General features: G+C 42.8%; 1 protein-coding gene across 5 annotated transcripts in view; it reads right to left on the bottom strand.

Moving 5' to 3' along the window:
* Positions 1-23,838, bottom strand: part of LOC115143109 (inositol 1,4,5-trisphosphate receptor type 1) — a 169,181-nt gene that overhangs the window by 87,125 nt on the left and 58,218 nt on the right. For all 5 annotated transcript variants that reach the window (XM_029683196.2, XM_029683197.2, XM_029683198.2 and 2 more), the window contains exons 4-12: positions 21,042-21,157; positions 20,166-20,252; positions 19,410-19,568; positions 12,872-12,970; positions 12,454-12,537; positions 12,084-12,230; positions 11,779-11,874; positions 11,586-11,630; positions 4,062-4,216 (exon numbers count right to left, since the gene is read on the bottom strand). In XM_029683196.2, the coding sequence (XP_029539056.1) occupies positions 4,062-4,216; positions 11,586-11,630; positions 11,779-11,874; positions 12,084-12,230; positions 12,454-12,537; positions 12,872-12,970; positions 19,410-19,568; positions 20,166-20,252; positions 21,042-21,157 (988 nt within the window). The remainder of the gene's footprint in view (positions 1-4,061; positions 4,217-11,585; positions 11,631-11,778; positions 11,875-12,083; positions 12,231-12,453; positions 12,538-12,871; positions 12,971-19,409; positions 19,569-20,165; positions 20,253-21,041; positions 21,158-23,838) is intronic.

The raw sequence follows: 23,838 nt of genomic DNA, 5'->3' as shown, positions 1-23,838 counted from the left end.
CTCCCTACTGTACAGTCAGCTTGGAAGTCAAAAACAAGACACAGACACACTTCATTGCTTCATGACCTCATGAAACTCCCTCACCTACTCTCCCAAGACGGAAATCCTCCCTACCCTCTCCAAAACACAGGCTCAGACCTGTCCAATGTCAACAGATTCTGAACACTCCATGACCCTAACACAGCCCACTCACCCTTTCCACTGAAAGTGAGAACAGAAATGTGTTTAAATGGGGGAATTCCACTTGAAATCAACTAAATGTGTCTGATAACGAATAAACACCACACAAATCTAAAGATTACACAGCGACCAGTCAAAAGTTTGGACACACCTACTCATTCAAGGTTTTTCTTTATTTTTACTATTTTCTACATTGTAGAAATCAAAATTATATTCTATATTTGAGATTCTTCAAAATAGCCAGCCTTGATGACAGCTTTGCACAATCTTGGAATTCTCAGTTGTGTTGTGACAAGGTAGGGGTGGTATACAGACGATAGCCCTATTTGGTAAAATACCAAGTCCATATTATGGCAAGAACAGCTCAAATAAGCAAAGAGAAACAACAGTCCATCATTACTTCAAGCGCTATGATGAAACTGGCTCTCATGAGGACCGCCACAGGAGAGGAAGACCCAGAGTTACCTCTGCTGCAAAACATAAGTTCATTAGAGTTAACTGCACCTCGGATTACAGCCCAAATAAATGCTTCACAAAATTCAAGTAACAGACACATCTCAATATCAACTGTTCAGATGAGATTGCGTCAATCAGGCCTTCAAATTGCTGCAAAGAAACCACTACTAAATGACACCAATGATAAGAAGAGACTTGCTTGGGCCAAGAAACACGAGTAATGGACATTAGACCGGTGCAAATCTGTCCTTTTGTCTAATGAGTCCAACCGCCATGTCTTAGTGAGACACACAGTAGGTGAACAGATGATCTCCGCATGAGTGGTTCCTACCGTGAAGCATGGAAGAGGAGGTGTGATGGTGCTTTGCTGGTGACACTGTCAGTGATTTATTTAGAATTCAAGGCACACTTAACTAGTATGGCTACTGCAGCATTCGGCAACTATACGCCATCCCATCTGGTTTGTGCTTAGTGGTACGATCATTTGTTTGACCCAACACACCTCCAGGCTGTGTAAGGGCTATTTGACCAAGACTGAGAGTGATGGAGTACTGCATCATATGACCTGGCCTCCACAATCACCTAACCTCAACCCAATTGAGAGGGTTTGGGATGAGTTTGACTACAGAGTGGAAAAGCAGCCAGAACATGTGGAAACTCCTTCAAGACTGTTGGAAAAGCATATAAAACACTTTTTGTTTACTACATGATTCCATATGTGTTATGTTATAGTTTTGATGTCTTCACTACTATTATATAATGTAGAAAATTGTAAAAATAAAGAAAATCCAAACTTTTTACTGGACTGTACAGATAGAGTGGGGCAAAAAAATATTTAGTCAGCCACCAATTGTGCAAGTTCTCCCACTTAAAAAGATGAGAGAGGCCTGTAATTTTCATCATAGGTACACTTCAACTATGACAGACAAAATGAGAACAAAATCCAGAAAATCACATTGTAGGATTTTTAATGAATTTATTTGCAAATTATGGTGGAAAATAAGTATTTGGTCACCTACAAATAAGCAAGATTTCTGGCTCTCACAGGCTCCTCTGTCCTCCACTCGTTACCTGTATTAATGGCACCTGTTTGAACTTGTTATCAGTATAAAAGACACCTGTCCACAACCTCAAACAGTCACACTCCGAACTCCACTATGGCCAAGACCAAAGAGCTGTCAAAGGACACCAGAAACAAAATTGTAGACCTGCACCAGGCTGGGAAGAATGAATCTTCAATAGGTAAGCAGCTTGGTTTGAAGAAATCAACTGTGGGAGCAATTATTAGGAAAAGGAAGACATACAAGACCACTGATAATCTCCCTCGATCTGGGGCTCCACGCAAGATCTCACCCCGTGGTGTCAAAATGATCACAAGAACGGTGAGCAAAAATCCCAGAACCACACGGGGGGACCTAGTGAATGACCTGCAGAGAGCTGGGACCAAAGTAACAAAGCCTACCATCAGTAACACACTACGCCGCCAGGGACTCAAATCCTGAAGTGCCAGACGTGTCCCCCTGCTTAAGCCAGTACATGTCCAGGCCCATCTGAAGTTTGCTAAAGAGCATTTGGATGATCCAGAAGATGTCAGATGAAACCAAAATATAACTTTTTGGTAAAAACTCAACTTGTCGTGTTTGGAGGACAAAGAATGCTGAGTTGCATCCAAAGAACACCATACCTACTGTGAAGCACGGGGGTGGAAACATCATGCTTTGGGGCTGTTTTTCTGCAAAGGGACCAGGACGACTGATCCGTGTAAAGGAAAGAATGAATGGGGCCATGTATCGTGAGATTTTGAGTGAAAACCTCCTTCCATCAGCAAGGGCATTGAAGATGAAACGTGGCTGGGTCTTTCAGCATGACAATGATCCCAAACACACCACCTGGGCAACGAAGGAGTGGCATCGTAAGAAGCATTTCAAGGTCCCGGAGTGGCCTAGCCAGTCTCCAGATCTCAACCCCATAGAAAATCTTTGGAGGGAGTTGAAAGTCCGTGTTGCCCAGCAACAGCCCCAAAACATCACTGCTCTAGAGGAGATCTGCATGGAGGAATGGGCCAAAATACCAGCAACAGTGTGTGAAAACCGTGTGAAGACTTACAGAAAACGTTTGACCTCTGTCATTGCCAACAAAGGGTATATTACAAAGTATTGAGATAAACTTTTGTTATTGACCAAATACTTATTTTCCACCATCATTTGCAAATAAATTCATTAAAAATCCTACAATGTGATTTTCTGGATTTTTCCCCCTCATTTTGTCTGTCATAGTTGAAGTGTACCGATGCTGAAAATTACAGGCCTCTCATCTTTTTATGTGGGAGAGCTTGCACAATTGGTGGCTGACTAAATACTTTTTTGCCCCATTGTATATAGATATATCTATATATCTATGTGTGTGTGTGTGTGTGTCCTTCCAGGGGGAGGAACATGACTGTTTACTTTTCATATTGAAACATTTTCATTAGAATCTGAACTGCATCAACAGTCACTGTTTTTTTAGGACTTTCCAGACACACAGTCATCAGAAAATGTTTCAATTATTGAATTGGAATTTCAGTTTAATTCCTCAATTGACTGACTTCAACTCAAATTGACCCCAGCCCTGACAAATACAGCCTGGTCACTCACCTTTGCACATGACAACAACACAGGATGTATTTTAAAATCAACAAATTCTCATGGATGTAGTAAAAAGAGACGTTTCTTATTAGAACAATGGTAAATTCCTCTGAACTCTCAACTCCAGCCACTTTAATAATGGGAATTGATGGTAAATGATGTAAAATATATCACTAGCCACTTTAAACAATGCTACCTAATATAATGTTTACATACCCTACATTATTCATCTCATATGCATACGTATATACTGTACTCTATATCATCTACTGCATCCTTATGTAATACATGTATCACTAGCCACTTTAAACTATGCCACTTTGTTTACATACTCATCTCATATGTATATACTGTACTCTATATCATCTACTGCATCCTTATGTAATACATGTATCACTAGCCACTTTAACTATGCCACTTTGTTTACATACTCATCTCATATGTATATACTGTACTCGATACCATCTACTGTAGAGCCTATGCTGCTCTGTACCATCACTCATTCATATATCTTTATGTACATATTCTTTATCCCCTTACACTGTGTATAAGACAGTAGTTTTGGAATTGTTAGTTAGATTACTTGTTGGTTATTACTGCATTGTCGGAACTAGAAGCACAAGCATTTCGCTACACTCGCATTAACATCTGCTAACCATGTCTATGTGACAAATACAATTTGATTTGATTTGAACTGCGGGGGGCTGCTTAGCGGCAGACTATGTGGCCCTAAAGTCCTATCTGGGCACCAGGAAATTGCCTCCTCTTAGCATGGTAGGCTCCAGCTCAAACTCCTACCTGGGCACCAGGGAGTCCCCCCCTCTCAAAGTGGTAGGGTCCAGCTCAAAAATGGAGGAGATGTCATTGCCTTCAGGGACAGACACCAGGGTATACATGACCTTCTCCTGGGGGTTCCTGAGGCGGGCGCGGAGGTCGACCTGCTCAGAGTCCAGCTGGAAACACAACATGGAAGCACAGTCTCGTCAGATCACTGTACAGCAACATAGACATGGACACTGAATACCAGAATCAATGATTATGAAGAGTAAAATAATTGACAGACCATCAGCATACACTGAGTATACAAAACAATAAGAACACCTCCTCTTTCCATGAGATACACTGACCAGGTGAAAGCTATGATCCCTTATCGATGTAACTTGTTAAATCCATTTCAAATCAACGTAGATGAAGGGGAGGACACAGGTTAAATAGTCATTTTCAAGCCTTGAGACAATTGAGACATGGATTGTGCACCATTCAGGGGGAGAATGAGTAAGACAAAAATGTATGTGCCTTTGAACAGGGTATGGTAGTAGGCGCCAGGCGTACCAGTTTGTGTCAAGAACTGCAACGTGTGTATCAAGAATCATCTACCACCCAAAGGACATCCAGCCAACTTGACACAACTGGGGGGGGGGCTCAATATTAGGAAGGTGTTACTAATGTTTGGTATACTCACTGTACATGGGTTAAGTTTTGTAATAGAAACGTTAAAAGTTCAGGTCACACACACATGGGTCAGCTTCCTGTGAAATTCCTAGATCAATGACCTAAAGCTCAAATCCTGGGCAGGAACTGACTGAAGAAGATAAGAGAATCACAACTCAAAGGGATCTTTTCATTCACCACAATGTGAGAACATCGATTTGATCCAATTTCTTGTTTAAAAAAAAATCTAATTTAGACCAATAGAACTCTATAGGCTTAATTCAATATACTGCACTAAACCTCATGACCTACTAATTGTAGGAAGTTTTAAAGGCCAAAAGAGACATTCTGGTGTATTGTGAAGTATCAAATCAGTGTTATCACTGAAATATCAACAAATATGTATTAATATTAATTTCAGTAATGAGAGTAATAAGTAATTTAGTATAATTATCTGGTTAAACTGCAGCTCTTTTATAAGTTTGGGTCTTCCGCTGTGTTCACATGGTCACTATTGTAGAGGTGATGATTGTCTAGTAACGCATTTACCCTTTTGACTTAATGGTATTGACCCGAACCGCACTGTTCTGGCTTGGTGATTTTCTTTTTACGTCATCCTGTCAAGCAACTACATGGTGGATTCATAACCAGGCCAGTGCGGTATAACTTGGCTCGGCTTCGGTATACAGTTGAAGTTTACATACACTTAGGTTGGAGTCATTAAAACTGTTTTTTCAACCACTCCGCAAATTTCATATTAACAAACTATAGTTTTGGCAAGCTGGTTAGGACATCTACTTTGTGCATGACACAAAGTAATTTTCCCAACAACTGTTTACAGACAGATTATTTCACTGTATCACAATTGCAGTGGGTCAGAAGTTCACTAAGTTGACTGTACCTTTGAACAGCTTGGACAATTCCAGATTCTGATAGGCTAATTGACATAATTTGAGTCAATTAGAGGTGTACCTGTGCATGCATTTCAAGATCTACCTTCAAAACTCAGTGCCTCTTTGCTTGACGTCATTTGAAAATAAAAAGAAATCAGCCAAGACCTCAGAAAAAGAATTGTAGACCTCCACAAGTCTGGTTCATCCTTGGGAGCAATTTCCAAATGCCTGAAGGTACCATATTCATCTGTACAAACAATAGTACGCAAGTATAAACACCATGGGACCACGCAGCCATCATACCGCTCAGGAAGGAGACGCGTTCTGTCTCCTAGAAATGAATGTACTTTGGTGTGAAAAGTGCAAATCAATCCCAGAACAGCAAAGGACATTGTGAAGATGCTGAAGGAAACAGATACAAAAGTATCTATATCCCACAGTAAAAAAAAGAGTCCTATATCGACATAACCTGAAAGGCCGCTCAGCAAGGAAGACGCCACTGCTCCAAAACCGCTATAAAAAAGCCAGACTATGGTTTGCAACTGCACATGGGGACAAAGATCGTACTTTTTGGAGAAATGTCCTCTGGTCTGATGAAACAAAAATAGAACTGTTTGGCCATAATCACCATCGTTATGTTTGGATGAAAAAGGGGGAGCCTTGCAAGCCGAAGAACACCATCCCAACTGTGAAGCACGGGGGTGGCAGCATCATGTTGTGGGGGTGCTTTGCTGTAGGAGGGACTGGTGCACTTCACAAAATAGATGGCATCATGAGGCTGGAAAATTACGTGGATATATTGAAGCAACATCTCAAGACATCAGTCAGGAAGTTAAAGCTTGGTTGCAAATGGGTCTTCCAAATGGACAATGACCCCAAGCATACTTCCAAAGTTGTGACAAAATGGCTTAAGGACAACAAAGTCAAGGTATTAGAGTGGCCATAACAAAGCCCTGACCTCAATCCTATAGAAGAGTTGTGGGCAGAACTGAAAAAGCGTGTGCGAGCAAGGCGGCCTACAAACCTGACTCAGTTACACCAGGTCTGTCAGGAGGAATGGGACAAAATTCACCCAACTTATTGTGGGAAGCTTGTGGAAGGCTACCCAAAGCATTTGACCCAAGTTAAACAATTTAAAGGCAATGCTACCAAATACTAATTGAGTGAATGTAAACTTCTGACCCACTGGGAATGTGATGAAAGACATAAAAGCTACTATTATTCGGACATTTCACATTCTTAAAATAAAGTGGTGATCCTAACTGACCTAGGACAGAGCATTTTGACTAGGATTAAATGTCAGGAATTGTGAAAAACTGAGTTGAAATGTATTTGGCTAAGGTGTATGTAAACTTCCGACTTCAACTGTATGTTCATCCCCATAGAGCCAGGGACAGACACACACCAGGCATGGAGACAGCCCTCAGTTCCCTGCTCTGTTAGTCATACAAGCTTGTTCAACCATCTGTTGACAAAGGCTGCGTTTACACAGGCAGCCCAATTCTGAACTTTTTTCCACTAATTGGTCTTTTGACCAATCACATCCAATCTTTTGACATATCTTTTTTTTCAGATCTAATCTGACTGGTCAACAGACCAATTAGTGAAAAAAGATACGAATTGGGTTGCCTGTGTAAACGCAGACTAATGCGACGAGTGCATCAGTACTTACTATGTAGTCCTGTGTTTTGTAGAGACAATTGTGCAATTGAGATCATTCCTAGTGGTAGACTGCCATCTGTTGGCTAAAGGCAGGTAACAGTTGCCTGACGACTCAAAATGAATTCTTCCACTGCTCATCGATGAATTTGTTTTTGGTGACGTCAAAATGAGAGGTGTTGTACACCACTCAGAAACTGCTTCTTCAATAGAAATCCTCAACCACACTTGTAGGCGATGTCATGGCAACATTGGCTTCCAAAGCTCATGCATAGAAACACGTCATTGGGTTTATCGGTCGTCAGGCCATCAATTCAAAGGTATTCCTCATTCCTTTCATGAGGTTGGACTAAGAACATGTTCTACTAAAGACATTGGTCAGGCTGTGCCTTTAGATTTCAGGAAAATTAACAACTAAGGAAGAATATTTCACTTACATTGACTTCTCAAACCCTAAACCGGTCTACTTGGTCTGTTTTGCAAGCATTCCCAGAAGTCTTGCGATGTTGCGCCCCTGGGTTTAGAAACTCTGTGGCTTTACCCACATGTGCTTTGGCTCTAGCCCAACCCATCGGTTTCTGGGACCAAACAGAACGGTTAAAATATGAATGCTCTCTAGAAATAGGCTGAAATGTACTCAGAGCAAGGCTCATTAAGGAGAAAAAAAATAACACAGTCCATGGGCGTGGCATAGCAATTGGCCAGAGCAAGGAGTTTGGGTAGCCAGGCAAAGTTAACAGCCCACACTAGACACTGTGAAAAATGGCGCCGGAGGAGGTGGCCGCCATTTTACAGTCTCCTAACCAATTGTGCTATTATGTGTTTTTTTTCGCGATATTTGTAAATTATTTTGTACATCATGTTTCTGCAACCGTATCTTACGGCAGAAAAGAGCTTCTAGATATCAGGACAGCGATCACTCACTTCGGATTAGACAAAGATTTTTTCCACACCAACAACAACAGCAGCAAGCACGACTCACAGGATATTCTCCAAACACCCCACAGTGCAGACATCCCAATTATTCGCAAAAGGAACCACAGAGGAAGAAGAGCCGGACGCCTCGTCCAGACCCACAGAAGGCAACTAGGAAAGCTGCCGTTACCGTCAATATTACTCGCCAACGTGCAATCATTGGACAATAAACTAGATGAGGTACGATCACGAATATCCTACCAACGGGACATCAAAAACTATAATATCCTATGTTTCACGGAATCGTGGCTGAATAACGACATGGATATTCAGCTAGCGGGATACACGCTGCACCGGGCAGGATAGAACAGCACACTCTGGTAAGAGCAGGGGGGCGGTCTGTGCATATTTGTAAACAACAGTATATTATGATAAATTGCAGGCCACACTGCTTGCCTAGAGAGTTCTCAGCTATACTTTTTGTGGCTGTTTATTTACCACCACAGACAGATGCCGGCACTAAGACCGCACTCAGCCAGCTGTATAAGGAAATAAGCAAACAGGAAACCACTCACCCAGAGGAGGCGCTCCTAGTGGCCGGAGACTTTAATGCAGGGAAACTTAAATCAGTTCTACCAAATCTCTATCAACATGTTAAATGTGCAACCAGACGGGAAAAAAATTCTAGATCACCTGTACTCCACACACAGAGATGCGTACAGAGCTCTCCCTCGCCCTCCATTTGGTAAATCCGACCACAACTCTATCCTCCTGATTCCTGCTTACAAGCAAAAATTAAAGCAGGAAGCACCAGTGACTCGGTCTATACAGAAATGGTCAGATGAAGCAGATGCTAAACTACAGGACTGTTTTTCTATCACAGACTGGAACATGTTCCGGGATTCTTCCGATGACATTGAGGAATACACCACATCAGTCACTGGCTTTATCAATAAGTGCATTGAGGACGTCGTCCCCACAGTGGCTGTACGTACATACCCCAACCAGAAGCCATGGACTACAGGGAACATTCGCACTGAGCTAAAGGGTAGAGCTGCCGCTTTCAAGGTGCGGGACTCTAACCCGGAAGCTTACAAGAAATCCCGCTATGCCCTGTGACGAACCATCAAACAGGCAAAGCGTCAATACAGGGCTAAGATTGCATCATACTACACCGGCTCTGACGCTCGTCGGATGTGGCAGGGCTTGCAAACTATTACAGAATACAAAGGGAAGCACAGCCGCGAGCTGCCCAGTGACACAAGCCTACCAGACGAGCCAAATCACTTCTATGCTCGCTTCGAGGCAAGCAACACTGAGGCATGCATGAGAGCATCAGCTGTTCCGGACGACTGGGTGACTGTGCTCCGGGCATGTGCTGACTAACTGGCAGGTGTCTTCACTGACATTTTCAACATGTCCCTGATTGAGTTTGTAATACCAACATGCCTCAAGCAGACCACCATAGTCCCTGTGCCCAAGAGCACAAAGACAACCTGCCTAAATGACTACAGACAGTGGCACTCACGTCCGTAGCCATGAAGTGTTTTGAAAGGCTGGTCATGGCTCACATCAACACCACTATCCCAGAAACCCATTATCCCAGAAACCCTAGATACCGCCCAAACAGATCCACAGATGATGCAATCTCTATTGCACTCCACACTGCCCTTTCCCACCTGGACAAAAGGAACACATATGTGAGAATGCTATTCAATGACTACAGCTCAGTATTCAACACCATAGTACCCTCAAAGCTCATCACTACGCTAAGGAACCCGGGACTAAACACCTGCCTCTGCAACTGGATCCTGGACTTCCTGATGGGCCACCGCCAGGTGGAGAGGGTAGGTAGCAACACATCTGCCACGCTGATCCTCAACACTGGAGCTCCCCAAGGTGCATGCTCAGTCCCCTCCTGTACTCCCTGTTCACCCACGACTGCATGGCCAGGCACGACTCCAACACTATCATTACGTTTGCTGACGACACGACAGTGGTAGGCCTGATCACCGACAATGACGAGACAGCCTATAGGGAGGAGGTCAGAGACCTGGCCGGGTGGTGCCAGAATAACAACCTATCCCTCAACGTAACCAAGACCAAGGAGATGATTGTGGACTACAGGAAAAGGAGCACCGAGCACGTCCCCATTCTCATCGACGGAGCTGTAGTGGAGCAGGTTGAGAGCTTCAAATTCCTTGGTGTCCACATCAACAACAAACTAGAATGGTCCAAACACACCAAGACAGTTGTGAAGAGGGCACGACAAAGCCTATTCCCCCTCAGGAAAATAAAAAGATTTGGCATGGGTCCTGAGATCCTTAAAAGGTTCTACAGCGGCACCATCGAGAGCATCCTGACCGGTTGCATCACTGCCTGGTACGGAAATTGCTTGGCCTCCAACCGCAAAGCTGCCTGCCATCCAGGACCTCTACACCAGGCGGTGTCAGAGGAAGGCCCTGAAAATTGTCAAAGACCCCAGCCACCCCAGTCATAGACTGTTCTCTCTACTACTGCATGGCAAGCGGTACCGGAGTGCCAAGTCTAGGACAAAAATGCTTCTCAACAGTTTTTACCCCCAAGCCATAAGACTCCTGAACAGGTAACCAAGTGGTTCCCTGGACTATTTGCATTGTGTGCCCCCCCAACCCCTCTTTTACGCTGCTGCTACTCTCTGTTTATCTTATATGCATAGTCACTTTAACTATACATTCATGTACATACTACCTCAATTGGCCTGACCAACCAGTGCTCCCGTACATTGGCTAACCGGGCTATCTGCATTGTGTCCCACCACCCGCCAACCCCTCTTTTTACACTACTGCTACTCTCTGTTCATCATATATGCATAGTCACTTTAACCATACCCACATGTACATACTACCTCAATAAGCCTGACTAACCAGTGTCTGTATATAGCCTTACTACTCTTATTTTCAAATGTCTTTTTACTATTGTTTGATTTCTTTACTTACCTACACACACACACTTTTTTTCTCTGCTCTGTTGGTAAGAGCCTGTAAGTAAGCATTTCACTGTAAGGTCTACACCTGTTGTATTCGGCGCACGTGACAAATAAACTTTGATTTGATACTTCTCTATGCAGACACCGCCATCTAATCGTGGTACTGGGGAAGTGCTCATTACTGTGACATCGTGTTCAAGCGGAGGTACACAAGTTAGAAGAGTTACAATGATCATTGTTTCCTGGGACACACTAGTGGTATGTGGCTGATTCATTTCACATTGTGTCAACGGTGACTGAAGACGTTGGGTTGTGACTGAAGACGTTGGGTCGGTCCATTCAGTGGGACACAGGAAAACACGGTCACAGCAGAATACTGTATCTGGTTCAGATGATCCACAGTATTCATCATTCCTCCAGAGCTCACTGCTACCAGAACAGGACACTGTGACTTACTGAGGAGCGGAACTCCAGGCACTCCTCCTCATAGTCAGGGTTCACCTGGAAAACATACACAACAGTACATACATATAAGGAGTAAGCTAGAGATTACTTCCCTGGTAAAAATTAAAGATCAATATTATTTTGACCTGTGTTGTAGGTACCGCAAGGGTGTGTGTGTGCGTGTTGTAAAGGCAGTGTTACTGACCTCTGCAGCCAGATAGTGTCCAGTGGCCAGGTGTTTGAACCTGAACAGACTGTTCCAGTAGCCAGCTCCGCCTCGACATGGATCATGCTGCACCACCTATCATGAGTAGAAACACAGGCATCAGTCACATGTCATATCTCATGCTGGAATTGTGTACATGCACATTTTAACAACTTGTCAGACCATATAAACTTTAAAGTCAAATGTAACTTTTAGTGACCATAAATTGGCAGTTGAGGCAGTCAAATTGCCATGATCTGAGGGGCCTTCTACAAATTCTATTTCCATGTGCACTTCCTCCACACCTCCACCTCCCATAAGGCTTTGCTGCTGGTTGCAGAGGTAGCCGACTGGCGTCCGGTGGTGCGCAGGAAGACATATTGTTTTTTACGGTGGTCGTCACAGGTGAGGAACTTCTCCTGTTCCGCATGGAACAGGCGCACCACGTCGCCCTGGCAACAGACAGACAGGAAGGTTGTTACCATAGAGACTGCTAGGGAAGTGTCACTCTGCCTTGGGCTAGATTTTATGGCTAAATTAACAGTCTTCAACTGGGATACTGGGTTCGTTGAACCATTATTTTCTCATTCATATTGATTGGATGTTGGTCCAAATCAAGGAAAAGTCAACTGAGAAAATCAGGCCTGATTGGTTGAGAACTGTGATAAAACCAACCCCTTTTAGAATGATCTCCTGATTGTCACTCCATTTCATGAACAGCACGATCTTCCAGCTGGTGTTACAGTTGACCGAGTTCACCTGAAACACAAAACAGGCAAAAAGAGTTCCACAGGATTACCAGTTTAATCCTTTAATAACAGAAACACATTATCACTGGTACTCTAATAACTACAGAGCAGCACACCATTCTCACAGAATAAGCTGTAGGCTAGAGCTTAATGCAAATCCTTGAAATAATTGATGCAAATGTGGAGGACCATGCCACAGTGGTGTATTGTCTAATATGGTAGGAGGAGCCCAATAACAGTACACACTACACAGACTCCTATAAATTCTCTACATACAGTATACTCCCACACAGCCATCTATAAAACATAGAGGAGATGAGCTGCAGACAGGGTGAGGGTCTAACCTCGTTACAGCCTGGGTTGTCCACAAGCTGATGGGTGCTGGCATGTAGGGGCTGGCCAGCATTCACTGGGTTCAGGACCACTTTGTCCCCTATCACCACCTGGAATGAAACATACACACACTACAATTTAGTATGCATTTATTCCACGTGTGCACACACTTATTCACACGTTATGTGCCCGCAGAGACACACACTCACGTCAGCTGCTAAGAAACATTAACAAGACTTATTTGCATGCGTCTGTCCACAGTCAAATACAGGATACTATGTGAAGCTCTGAATCCCAAACTAAATCATTCATCCACCGGGGCTATTCATTAGATGTATTACTACTAGAACAACCAAGTCATGGCTCCACCTGCAGTCACCTGGTACTTGGGCTCAGTCATCTGTGTTGTGGTGGTAGAATGACTCCTAGCCTCTGCTGCTTTAATCCACTGAGAGCGACTGTTGCAAACTGATATATAGCTCAGGTGGCTGGACACCTGAGCAACTGGTGGGTGAGCTACTTATCACCAAAAATAAGCGAGGTGCAGTGCGGGAGGCGAATATAATAAACCTAGGAGATACTGGGGCAAGATATAAATGTTCAGGAGCTGTAGTTTAGAACGTGCAGTTTGATTGGCTGAGCCAAATGTAGATGAGTGCAAGACCGGTTGTAGGTACCAGCGCTAATGTGAAGGCAGGTAAGGCAGAGTTACCTGAGAAAGAGATCCATCCATAACAACTCGATGATGAGCCTCGTGGAATACCTACAGTGTGTCTCTCCAGAAAAGTAGTGCTAAAAAGTCTGTCTAAATCAAGCTAATGTTATCTCACAAAACAAAAACAAAAAGGTAAAACCAACGATCATCAGCAATTCTTCCATATCAGTAAGTGTACATACGGCACTAAACCATAATATAAAAGGCAACATGTAAAGTGTTGGCACCATGTTTCATGAGCTGAAATAAGATCCCAGAAATGTTCCATATGCACAAAAAGCTTAATTCTCTCAAATTTTATGCCAAAATTTGTTTTACATCCCTGTTTGTGAGCATTTTTGCTTTGCCAAGATAATCCATCAACCTGGCAGGTGTGGCATATCAGGAAGCTGATTAACCAGCATGATCATTACACAAGTGCACCTTGTGCTGGGGACAGTAAAAGGCCACTCTAAAATGCCATTTTGTCACACAACGCTAAGTTTTGAGGGAGCATGCAATTGTCATGCTGACTACAGGAATGTCCACCAGAGCTGTTGCCAGAGAATTACATTTTATTTCTCTACTATATGTCCATACCCGGCTTCTTCACCTTCAGGATCATCTGAGACCAGCCACCCGGACAGCTGATGAAACTGTGGGTTTGCACAACCTAAGAACTTCTGCAAAAACTGTCAGAAACCGTCTCAGGGAAGCTCATCTTTTATTTATTTAATTTTTATTTCACCTTTATTTAACCAGGTAGGCTAGTTGAGAACAAGTTCTCATTTACAACTGCGACCTGGCCAAGATAAAGCATAGCAGTGTGAACAGACAACAATACAGAGTTACACATGGAGTAAACAATAAACAAGTCAATAACACAGTAGGAAAAAAGTCTATATCGTCTATATACATTGTGTGCAAAAGGCATGAGGAGGTAGGCGAATAATAACAATTTAGCAAATTAACACTGGAGTGATAAATGATCAGATGGTCATGTGCAGGTAGAGATACTGGTGTGCAAAAGAGCAGAAAAGTAAATAAATAAAAACAGTATGGGGATGAGGTAGGTAAATTGGGTGGGCTATATACCGATGGACTATGTACAGCTGCAGCGAACGGTTAGCTGCTCAGATAGCAGATGTTTAAAGTTGGTGAGGGAGATAAAAGTCTCCAACTTCATCGATTTTTGCAATTCGTTCCAGTCACAGGCAGATGGCACTGTGATAAACTGCATCTAGTTTGCTGAGTAGAGTATTGGAAGCTATGTTTGTCGTCCTCAACAGAGTCTTGACTTGACCGCAGTTTGGCGTCGTAACCGACTTCAATGGACAAATGCTCACTTTTGATGGCCACTGTCACACTGGGAAAGTTTGCTCTTCAAAGATGAATGAATCCCGGTTTCAACTGTACCGGGCAGGTGGCAGACGTGTATGGGGTCGTGTGGGCAAGCAGATTGTTGATCTCAACGTTGTGAACAGAGTGCTCCATTGTGGCAGTGGGATTATGGTATTGGCAGGCATATGCTACAGACAACGAACAGAATCAGATTTTATCGATGGCAATTTGAATGCACAGAGATACCGTGACACGAACCTGAGGCCAATTGTCCTGCCATTCATCCGCCTCCATCTCCTCATGTTTCAGCATGATAATGCACGGCCCAATGTCGCAAAGATCTGTGCACAATTCCTGGAAGCTGAAAATGTCCCAGGTTCCATGGCCTGCATACACACCAGACATGTCACCCATTGAGAATGTTTGGGATGCTCTGGATCAACGTGTACGACAGCGTGTTCCAGTTCCCACCAATATCCAGTAACTTCGCACAGCCATTGAAGAGGAGTGGGACAACATTCCACAGGACACAATCAACAGCCTGATCAACTCCATACGAAGGAGATGTGTCGCGCTGCATGAGGCAAACGATGGTCACACCAGATATTGACTGGTTTTCTGATCCATGCCCCTACCTTTTCTTTTAACGTATCTGTGACCAACAGATATGACAGATATCTGTATTCCCAGTCATGTGAAATCCAACGATTAGGGCCGAATGAACTTATTTAATATTGACTGATTTCCATATATGAACTGTAGCTCAGTCAAATCTTTGAAACTTTTGCATGTTGCGTTTATATTTTTGTTCCGTGTAGTTCGATGCACCATTTAGTACTTTTAGCCAGCTTGCTCGCTAACTGGTACGTTAGCGAACCTGGTAAACAAACTTTGCAAACATAGCTACTTAAGCTACAAAATGAATACCTAGTTAGTTGTGGATAATTACACACACTCCAAAACCGTGTGTATCATTCAGAAAACGTGCATATTTATTTCATTATTAGCAAAGTAAAATGCAGTGTTTTTTAACACATGCACAGCCACCATCTTGGGCAGAAAACCTTTTTGTTGCTACTGCCTCCTGCCAACTTGATTCCGCCAACCCAAAACTGACATTAATGTGCAACAAACAAAATTTACTAAAAAATCTGGAGCTGTGGTGGTCATGAAGTTGTCAGCTGAGGATTGTCAAGTAAATAACCGTTAATTAACAAACACATTTAGCATCTCCTGGTTTCCAGGCATAGCCTACTAGCCACTGATGCAGACCTTTGGAACATCTACATTTTAAAAAGATTAATTAAATCAATTTAATATAGCCTACACCATCACAATACATCAAATCTTGATTTTAAACAGGTCTAAAGACAACATGATATAAAGAAAATGTAGTTTATTTCAGAAGAAAAGAATAGCATACTCTGAGTTGTCCTTATGGTAGGTCCTGATCTGGCTATACCACATGGTTGTGGGATACACTAGTTTATTTAGCAGAAAATATTTGCTTAGAATTCCGTGGCATTATTTTATAATATGAAGAATACAATTGAACATAGCTGAATAAAACAGAAAGAACATTTTCTCCAAACGATTTGAGAGTGATTTGGGAGTGTGCACGTGTCTATTCTGTGTTGAGTGGTTAACAAAGAAATAGGTCCTCCTAATGCTTAATTTACAGTTATTTATGTAACTTTAGTGGTGATACAAATGTTGGGCTATATGTTTTGCAATTTAATACATTCTAAGGCTGCATGATGCGGCTCTAATGATGATTTGAAAAAAGGCATGAGCTCTGCTTTGTTTATTTTCACAGGCTCTACACACTTCATCAGTCTCTCATTCACAATATTTTATTTTTTATTTTTTTATTTTACCCCTTTTTCTCCCCAATTTCGTGGTATCCAAATGTTGTAGTAGCTACTATCTTGTCTCATCGCTACAACTCCCGTACGGGCTCGGGAGAGACGAAGGTTGAAAGTCATGCGTCCTCCGATACACAACCCAGCCAGCCGTACTGCTTCTTAACACAGCGCGCATCCAACCCGGAAACCAGCCGCACCAATGTGTCGGAGGGTACACCGTGCACCTGGCAACCTTGGTTAGCGCGCACTGCGCCCGGCCCGCCACAGGAGTCGCTGGTGCGTGATGAGACAAGGACATCCCTACCGACCAAGCCCTCCCTAACCCGGACGACACTAGGCCAATTGTGCGTCGCCCCACGGACCTCCCGGTCGCGGCCGGTTACGACAGAGCCTTGGCACGAACCCAGGGACTCTGATGGCACAGCTGGCGCTGCAGTACAGCGCCCTTAACCACGGCGACACCCGGGAGGCCCCTCTCATTCACAATTTGACAAGCACTTGATAATGCCTCACATTTCCTGGCGGCATCCCCTTTCTGTGGGCGTAACGCCCCCTAAAAAAATGACATGCCTTTTGTGGCCAGTTACAGTTGTGCACTTGGGCTGAATATAATAATTATCAGCTGTGTGCGCAAAAACACCTCTCACTCACATGGCTCTCTCAGATATCTTAATTCTTATTAGCCAATGCCCATCACGTGATCGGGTCCTTCTCACAGGCTACAAGTGAAGACAGACATATCGTGGAGGCAACTGCGCACGACTTGAATTCTGAGGCACATATTGAAGACGTTGGATGAATTATCCACATTTACTTTTCGTCAGCCAACAAGATGAGTAGGCCTAACAAACAGCAAAAGTACTAGTCTATGTCAATATATTATTATTACTTTCTCGTCCTTGTGTGTGAGAAATAAATGTTCCCAACATAGTCTGGGACAGTTGTTTGATGCAATAGATCCCAAATTAATACAACCACTAGCATCCAAAAAAAAACATTTTAAAAGCAATGAGGCTGATGCAACCGACCAGAACTTTTAGCTTAAAATGTTGATAAATTATTAGGCTATTTCTTCACATTATAAGCACAGCAATGCGCACACAGCAGTAGGCTATACGTGTGAATGTTCCAAAATACAATCATTTAGCGGGTAAACACCATTCTCAAATATGAACGCAAATGTGATTATGCATGTAATGCTTTATTATAAAGGTGCATTTTTATGGTAAAAATGATCTTCCCCAAACTTTAAACTTGTGCACCGCCTATGTACTACTGTATGCAAGTTAGGCTCTACACCAGCTGTGAAGCAAATTAATTTACTTAATTTTAACAAGTTATTTGGCCACCTTATTTGTGATCAAAATGAATAGGCCTATGGGCTAGGCTACATGAAAAAGTCACACAAGCTGGGAATCATTCACAAGTGACAATAGCCTATCACTTGTGAATTATATAATATTGTCACCCATCAGACTATTCAGAATTTAATTTGGTCTTTACATATACAAAATAATATATATGAAATTTATTTTTAATTAGAATGGACTATTATCACACACTTGTCTCGAAATAGGGGCAAAAAATACATGTCATCTATGCACTTAAATAGCGAATGGAGGACGTATTTTCCGGTGGTTCATTTTCATGCCAGCCAGGTAGGCTATACTCCCGTTGTAAAGAGGAGCAATGTGCTTACTATCAGGAAAGTTGAGAAATAAAAAAAGTAGCCCTAGCCTATAGAAAGCTGATGGGATCCTCTTTCTTATAGAGGCCATCAAAACTGTTTTATCTCACGCAATTGCATAGAAATGTTGAGCAACATGAGCTGTGTGAAGTGTTTGATTAGATTTTCGAAGACATTTGCATTGAAGTCAGAGTGATTAGAGGGACAATAGAGTGCTGAGTACCAGGCAGTTAGCAAGTTTGGTAGGCTACTAATGACCATCAGCAACATCAGAGCTTGGAGAAGCCTAGTTACCAGTTACCGTGACTAAACGATTACGTGGAATTTGACTGTGGTCATGTCTCGTGACCGCCGATGTGGCAGTAATACGGTCACCATAGCAGCCCTATCTGTGACCATATTAGATTCCTTACACATTTGGTTCACTCAGTCTGAGTACTTGTTTAGGTTGACTTACACAGTATGATTCAAGCGATTCCTACATACAGTATGTGATCATTTCCATAGGTGTAACTCACTGTCTCCTATAGAGCGCAGCTTGTAGAAGGGATCGATTTATATAAATAAACATTTATAAACTGGGTGGATCGAGCACTGAATGCTGATTGGCTGACAGCCGTGGTATATCGGACCGTATACCATGGGTATGACACCTCAGACACCTCAGGGTTTGTGGTATATGGCCAATATACCACAGCTAAGGGCTGTATCCAGGCACTCTGTGTTGCGTTGTGCCCTAGAACAGCCCTGAGCCATGGTATATTGGCCATATACCACACCCCCTCTGGCCTTATTGCTTAAATAGATAGAACTCACAGTAACACCTATGGAGCAGAACCATATACTGTAGATAGAACTCACACGGTCTCCTATGGAGCGCAGCTTGTAGAACAATGATATAGATACAGTAGAACTCACACTGTCTCTTATGAAGTGGAGCTTTAGAACCATATAGAACTCACACTGTCTCCTATGGAGCGCAACTTGTAGAAGGGTTGAATGTAGAACCAGGAGCCTTCGTTCCCGGCCGTGTCCAGCATCACTCTCATGGCGTTCTTCTCCAGCAGCGCTGGCAGACGCTTGTTCACAGTCAAGTACTTGTTACTCTTCAAATGGAGGAGCTGGGGGAATACAGCAAACATACAATATTATACGATAAGACATAAGTTATTGTGTCTGTCATTTTTGTGATACAAACATACTGAACAGTTTTGCTTGTGCACATCGTCTTCATATTATTTATTCTTGTGTTGTGTGGGCTTTCGCTGCCCTTATGAGCATGCAAAACATTTGAGTCTCTCAGAGCAGTCTATGACTGAAAGGTTATGACTGAGAAAAGAATATGCTCAATTCTGAAGCTAGAAAAACACTATCTAGATCCTCCCACGTTACTGTTCTATTTATAAACACACATAAACCACATGGATGCCTCCAGGGCTCCCAGTCTCTCCTCACCAAGTTTGGAACCAGCAAAATATATTGGATGGAAAGCCTCAAAATGCTTTCCTCACTTTAAAACCCCATAGAAATATGTGGGCTACGATGACATTATTGGCCACAAATTTGGAATATGAGATGTGAGCTGTAACTGAATGTGTTGAGACAGTTACTCATTATGACATGAATTGGCTTCATTGATGACGTGACATTCAGCCGTTAGTACAAGCCAGACATCGGTCTTGCAGACAATGAATATGTACACACACACACACACACACCTGAATGACGTTCCCATACTGAATCACCGTTCCAAGCAACTTTTTATTTTCCGAATCGTTTTGCTTCTTTTCCAAATCCGCTGCATGCTACATAAGTGAGGGAAAGAGTGAAGAGTTAGACATTATTATTGCTACTACCAACATTGCTGTGCTTTTGCACAAATAACTATACACATGGACTTGAGTAGGAGGGAATACTTTCTATGACAGAATTCTCAAATAAAAAGAATGTAGCAACGGCATGTGCTGTTGCCTGCAAGCATCAACTGGAATGCTAGAACCTAAAACTCTGTCCTGACATCACCATGGTAACACAGGCGAGATTTGAATCTATCATTTTATGACTGTAGTTAGATTCCAGAAGGCTTTAAATGGTTTTGTTTTAGGAGAGAGAGAGAGAAAGGTGGGACGGGAGTAGTGAAACTAAAGTATGCTTCAGAAATGTCTATAAAAGGACCTGAACATTACCTCATCAAATATATAATCCTCCATAAGAACACCCTCAAACGAGTGTGGGGACAGAAAACCTATCCTCTCTAAGAGAGCTCCTCAAACAGTGGCGGTGAGGCCAAGACTGCTACTGTACCTGTCAAACTAGACAAGTCTGTTGTTAAAGGGAAATGCAGGATGTAGTATTTCACACTTGTAAGTGCTTTACTAATGTAATGTAGCTGTATTGGATTTTAAAAGTATTGCTAGTTTAGAGTTTAGTTTATTTTAGTTATCCAAAGAGGGCTCATCTATTGTTACTCTTCTTCATTTAGTTGGATATGAGACGACGAGTCATTATGCCACTGATTAATGTATATAATCAATAATTTATTACAGTAATATGTTAAGACAGTTGTATAGGGGTCAAGTGGAGGAGTCACTCACATGGAGTTTGTTGAGGAGGACCGTGTCCGTGGTGCTGTTTCCTCCAGGTTTCGCTGCCTTCCAGAACTGTTTCTGAGCAGAGTACCGATTCATTGGACACAACCTGAACAGACAGTCTGAACAGAGAGACACATCAAAGTGTATTGGTCACGTACACAGTTTAGCAGATGTTATAGCAGGCCCAGCGAAATGCGTTTTGTTACTAATTGCAGCAAAAATGTCAAACAAGTACACAAATAATAATTCAAAAAAAGAAATCACGAATGTCAGTATGAATCCAGTTAATAACCCAAATAACACCATCAGTAATCTAACTGTAATCTATGCGTATATCCACCAAAACTACAGAGTGTACAAAACATTAGGAACTTTTCATGACAGATTGACCAGGCGAATCCAGGTAAAAGCTATGATCCCTTTTTCATGTGCCAGTGTAGACGAAGGGGAGGAGACCGGTTAAATAAGGATTTTTAAGCCTTGAGACATGGATTGTGTGTGTGTGTGTGTGTGTGTGTGTGTGTGTGCACGCCATTCAGAGGGAGAATGGGCCAGACAAAATATTTAAGTGCCTTTTAATGGGGTATGGTAGTACGTGCCAGGCACCTGTCAAGAATTGCATTGTTGCTGTTTTTTTAATGCTCAATAGATTCCCGTGTGTATCAAGAATGGTCCACCACCCAAAGGACATCCAGCCAACTTTACACAACTGTGGGAATCATTGGAGTCAACATGGGCCAGCATCCCTGTTGGAACGCTTTCAACACCTTGTAGTCAATGCCCTATCGAATTGAGGCTGTTCTGTGTGCAAAAGGGGGTGTAATTCAATATTAACACGGTGTTCTTAATTTTTTGTACACTCAGAAGGATATGTACAGCAGTAGATATACAAGTGAGCTACAATATGTGAAGAACACAGTAGGAATACAAAGTGTGAAAATCTGCATAAAATAAATGTTTCATGTCTTTATATACATGGGAGAGGAGCGTTGGCTGTGTGTGTGTGTGTGTGTGTGTGTGTGTGTGTGTGTGTGTGTGTGTGTGTGTGTAAGTAGACAATGAATAACAGTTTCAGAGGCGAAGGATGGTTAGGATTGAGGTGTTGTCAATGCAGCTATATTGAAGTTGCTGAAACAATAACTAAGGATGAACTTCAATTGATCAATGTAAATAAATACACAATGCTAAGTGAGGTGCCTAATGATGCACACACCGACAAAGCCACACGTGCACAAAACACTTGCATCATCATTCTCCCAGAGCTACATGCTAAAACACACACACAGTTCAAAATTAGGTTCATATCCAGATAAGTCTTTTGAGCGCAGATCAAAGAGGGAGAGGATGTGACGTGTGTATTTCCTCCATTAGTGGAGGAAATATGGATAGGGTAATCAAATCAACAGGTGTAGACCTTACCGTGAAATGCTTACTTACAAGCCCCTTAACCAACAATGCAGTAAAAAAAATATATATATAATACATGTAAAAAAGAGTTAAGAAAATATTTACAAAAAAAGTAAAGGCATCCCGAGTGGCGCAGCAGTCTAAGTGCTTGAGGTGTCACTACAGACCTAGGTTCAATACCAGGCTGTGTCACAACTGACCGGGAGTCCCATAGGGTGACGCACAATTGGCTTAACGTCGTCTGGGTTAGGGGAGGGTTTGACTCTTCGCGCTCTAGCGACTCCTTGTTGTGGGCAGGGTGCCTGGAGGCTGACTTCGGTCGTCAGTTGAACAGTGTTTCCACCGACACATTGGTGCAGCTGGCTTCCGGGTTAAGCGGGCAGGTGTTAAGGAGAGCGGTTTGGCGATCATGTTTCGGAGGACGCATGACTCGACCTTCGCCTCTCCTGAGCCCATTGGGGAATTTCAGCGATGAGACAAGATCGTAATTTGATTGCAATTGAATATCACAAAATTGGGGAGAAAAGGGAGAAAAAAATACAAAAACAAAATAATAAACAGTAAAATAACTGTAAAAAAGTAACAGTAAAATAACAATAACGAGGATATATACAGGGGATACCTATACCAAGTCAATGTGCTGGAGTACAGGTTAGTCGAGGTAATTGAGGTAAAAAAAAGGGGTTGCCGTGCAGTAGCAGAGAGAACAGTCTATGACTAGAGTGGCTGGAGTCTGACCATTTTTAGGCCCTTCCTCTGACACTGCCTGGTATAGAGGTCCTGGATGGCAGGAAGCTTAGCCCCAGTGATATACTTTGCCGTACGCACTACCCTTTGTAGCGCCTTGCGGTCGGATGCCGAGCAGTTGCCATACCAGGAGGTGATGCAACCATGCCTCGATGGTGCAGCTGTAGAACTTCTTGAGGACCTGAGGACCTATGCCAAATCTTTTCAGTCTCCTGAGGGGGAATTGGTGTTGTCGTGCCCTTTTCATGACTGTCTTAGTGTGTTTGGACCATGATAGATTGTTGATGTGAACGACACCAAGGAACTTGAAGCTCTCATCCTACTCCACTGCAGCCCCATCGATGTGAATGGGGACGTGCTCGGCCCTCCATTCCTGTTGTCCCCGATCAGCTCCTTTGTCTTGATCACGTTGAGGGACAGGTTGTTGTCCTGGCACCATAGATCTCTGACCTCCTCCCTATAGACTGTCTCATAGTTGTCAGTGATTAGCACGTAAACACAATGTGTGTGTGTGTGTGTCTGTGTGTGTATATACAGGGCCTTCAGAAAGTATTCAGACCCATTGACTTCTTCTACATTTTGTTACGTTACAGCCTTATAATGGATTTAAAAAATAATATGGAAATCCAGCCACCCTGTTAAGGTT

Source organism: Oncorhynchus nerka, linkage group LG15 (assembly GCF_034236695.1).
Source record: "Oncorhynchus nerka isolate Pitt River linkage group LG15, Oner_Uvic_2.0, whole genome shotgun sequence".
Classification (NCBI taxonomy): Eukaryota; Metazoa; Chordata; class Actinopteri; order Salmoniformes; family Salmonidae; genus Oncorhynchus; species Oncorhynchus nerka.
This window is presented reverse-complemented; position numbering and strand designations above follow the sequence as displayed.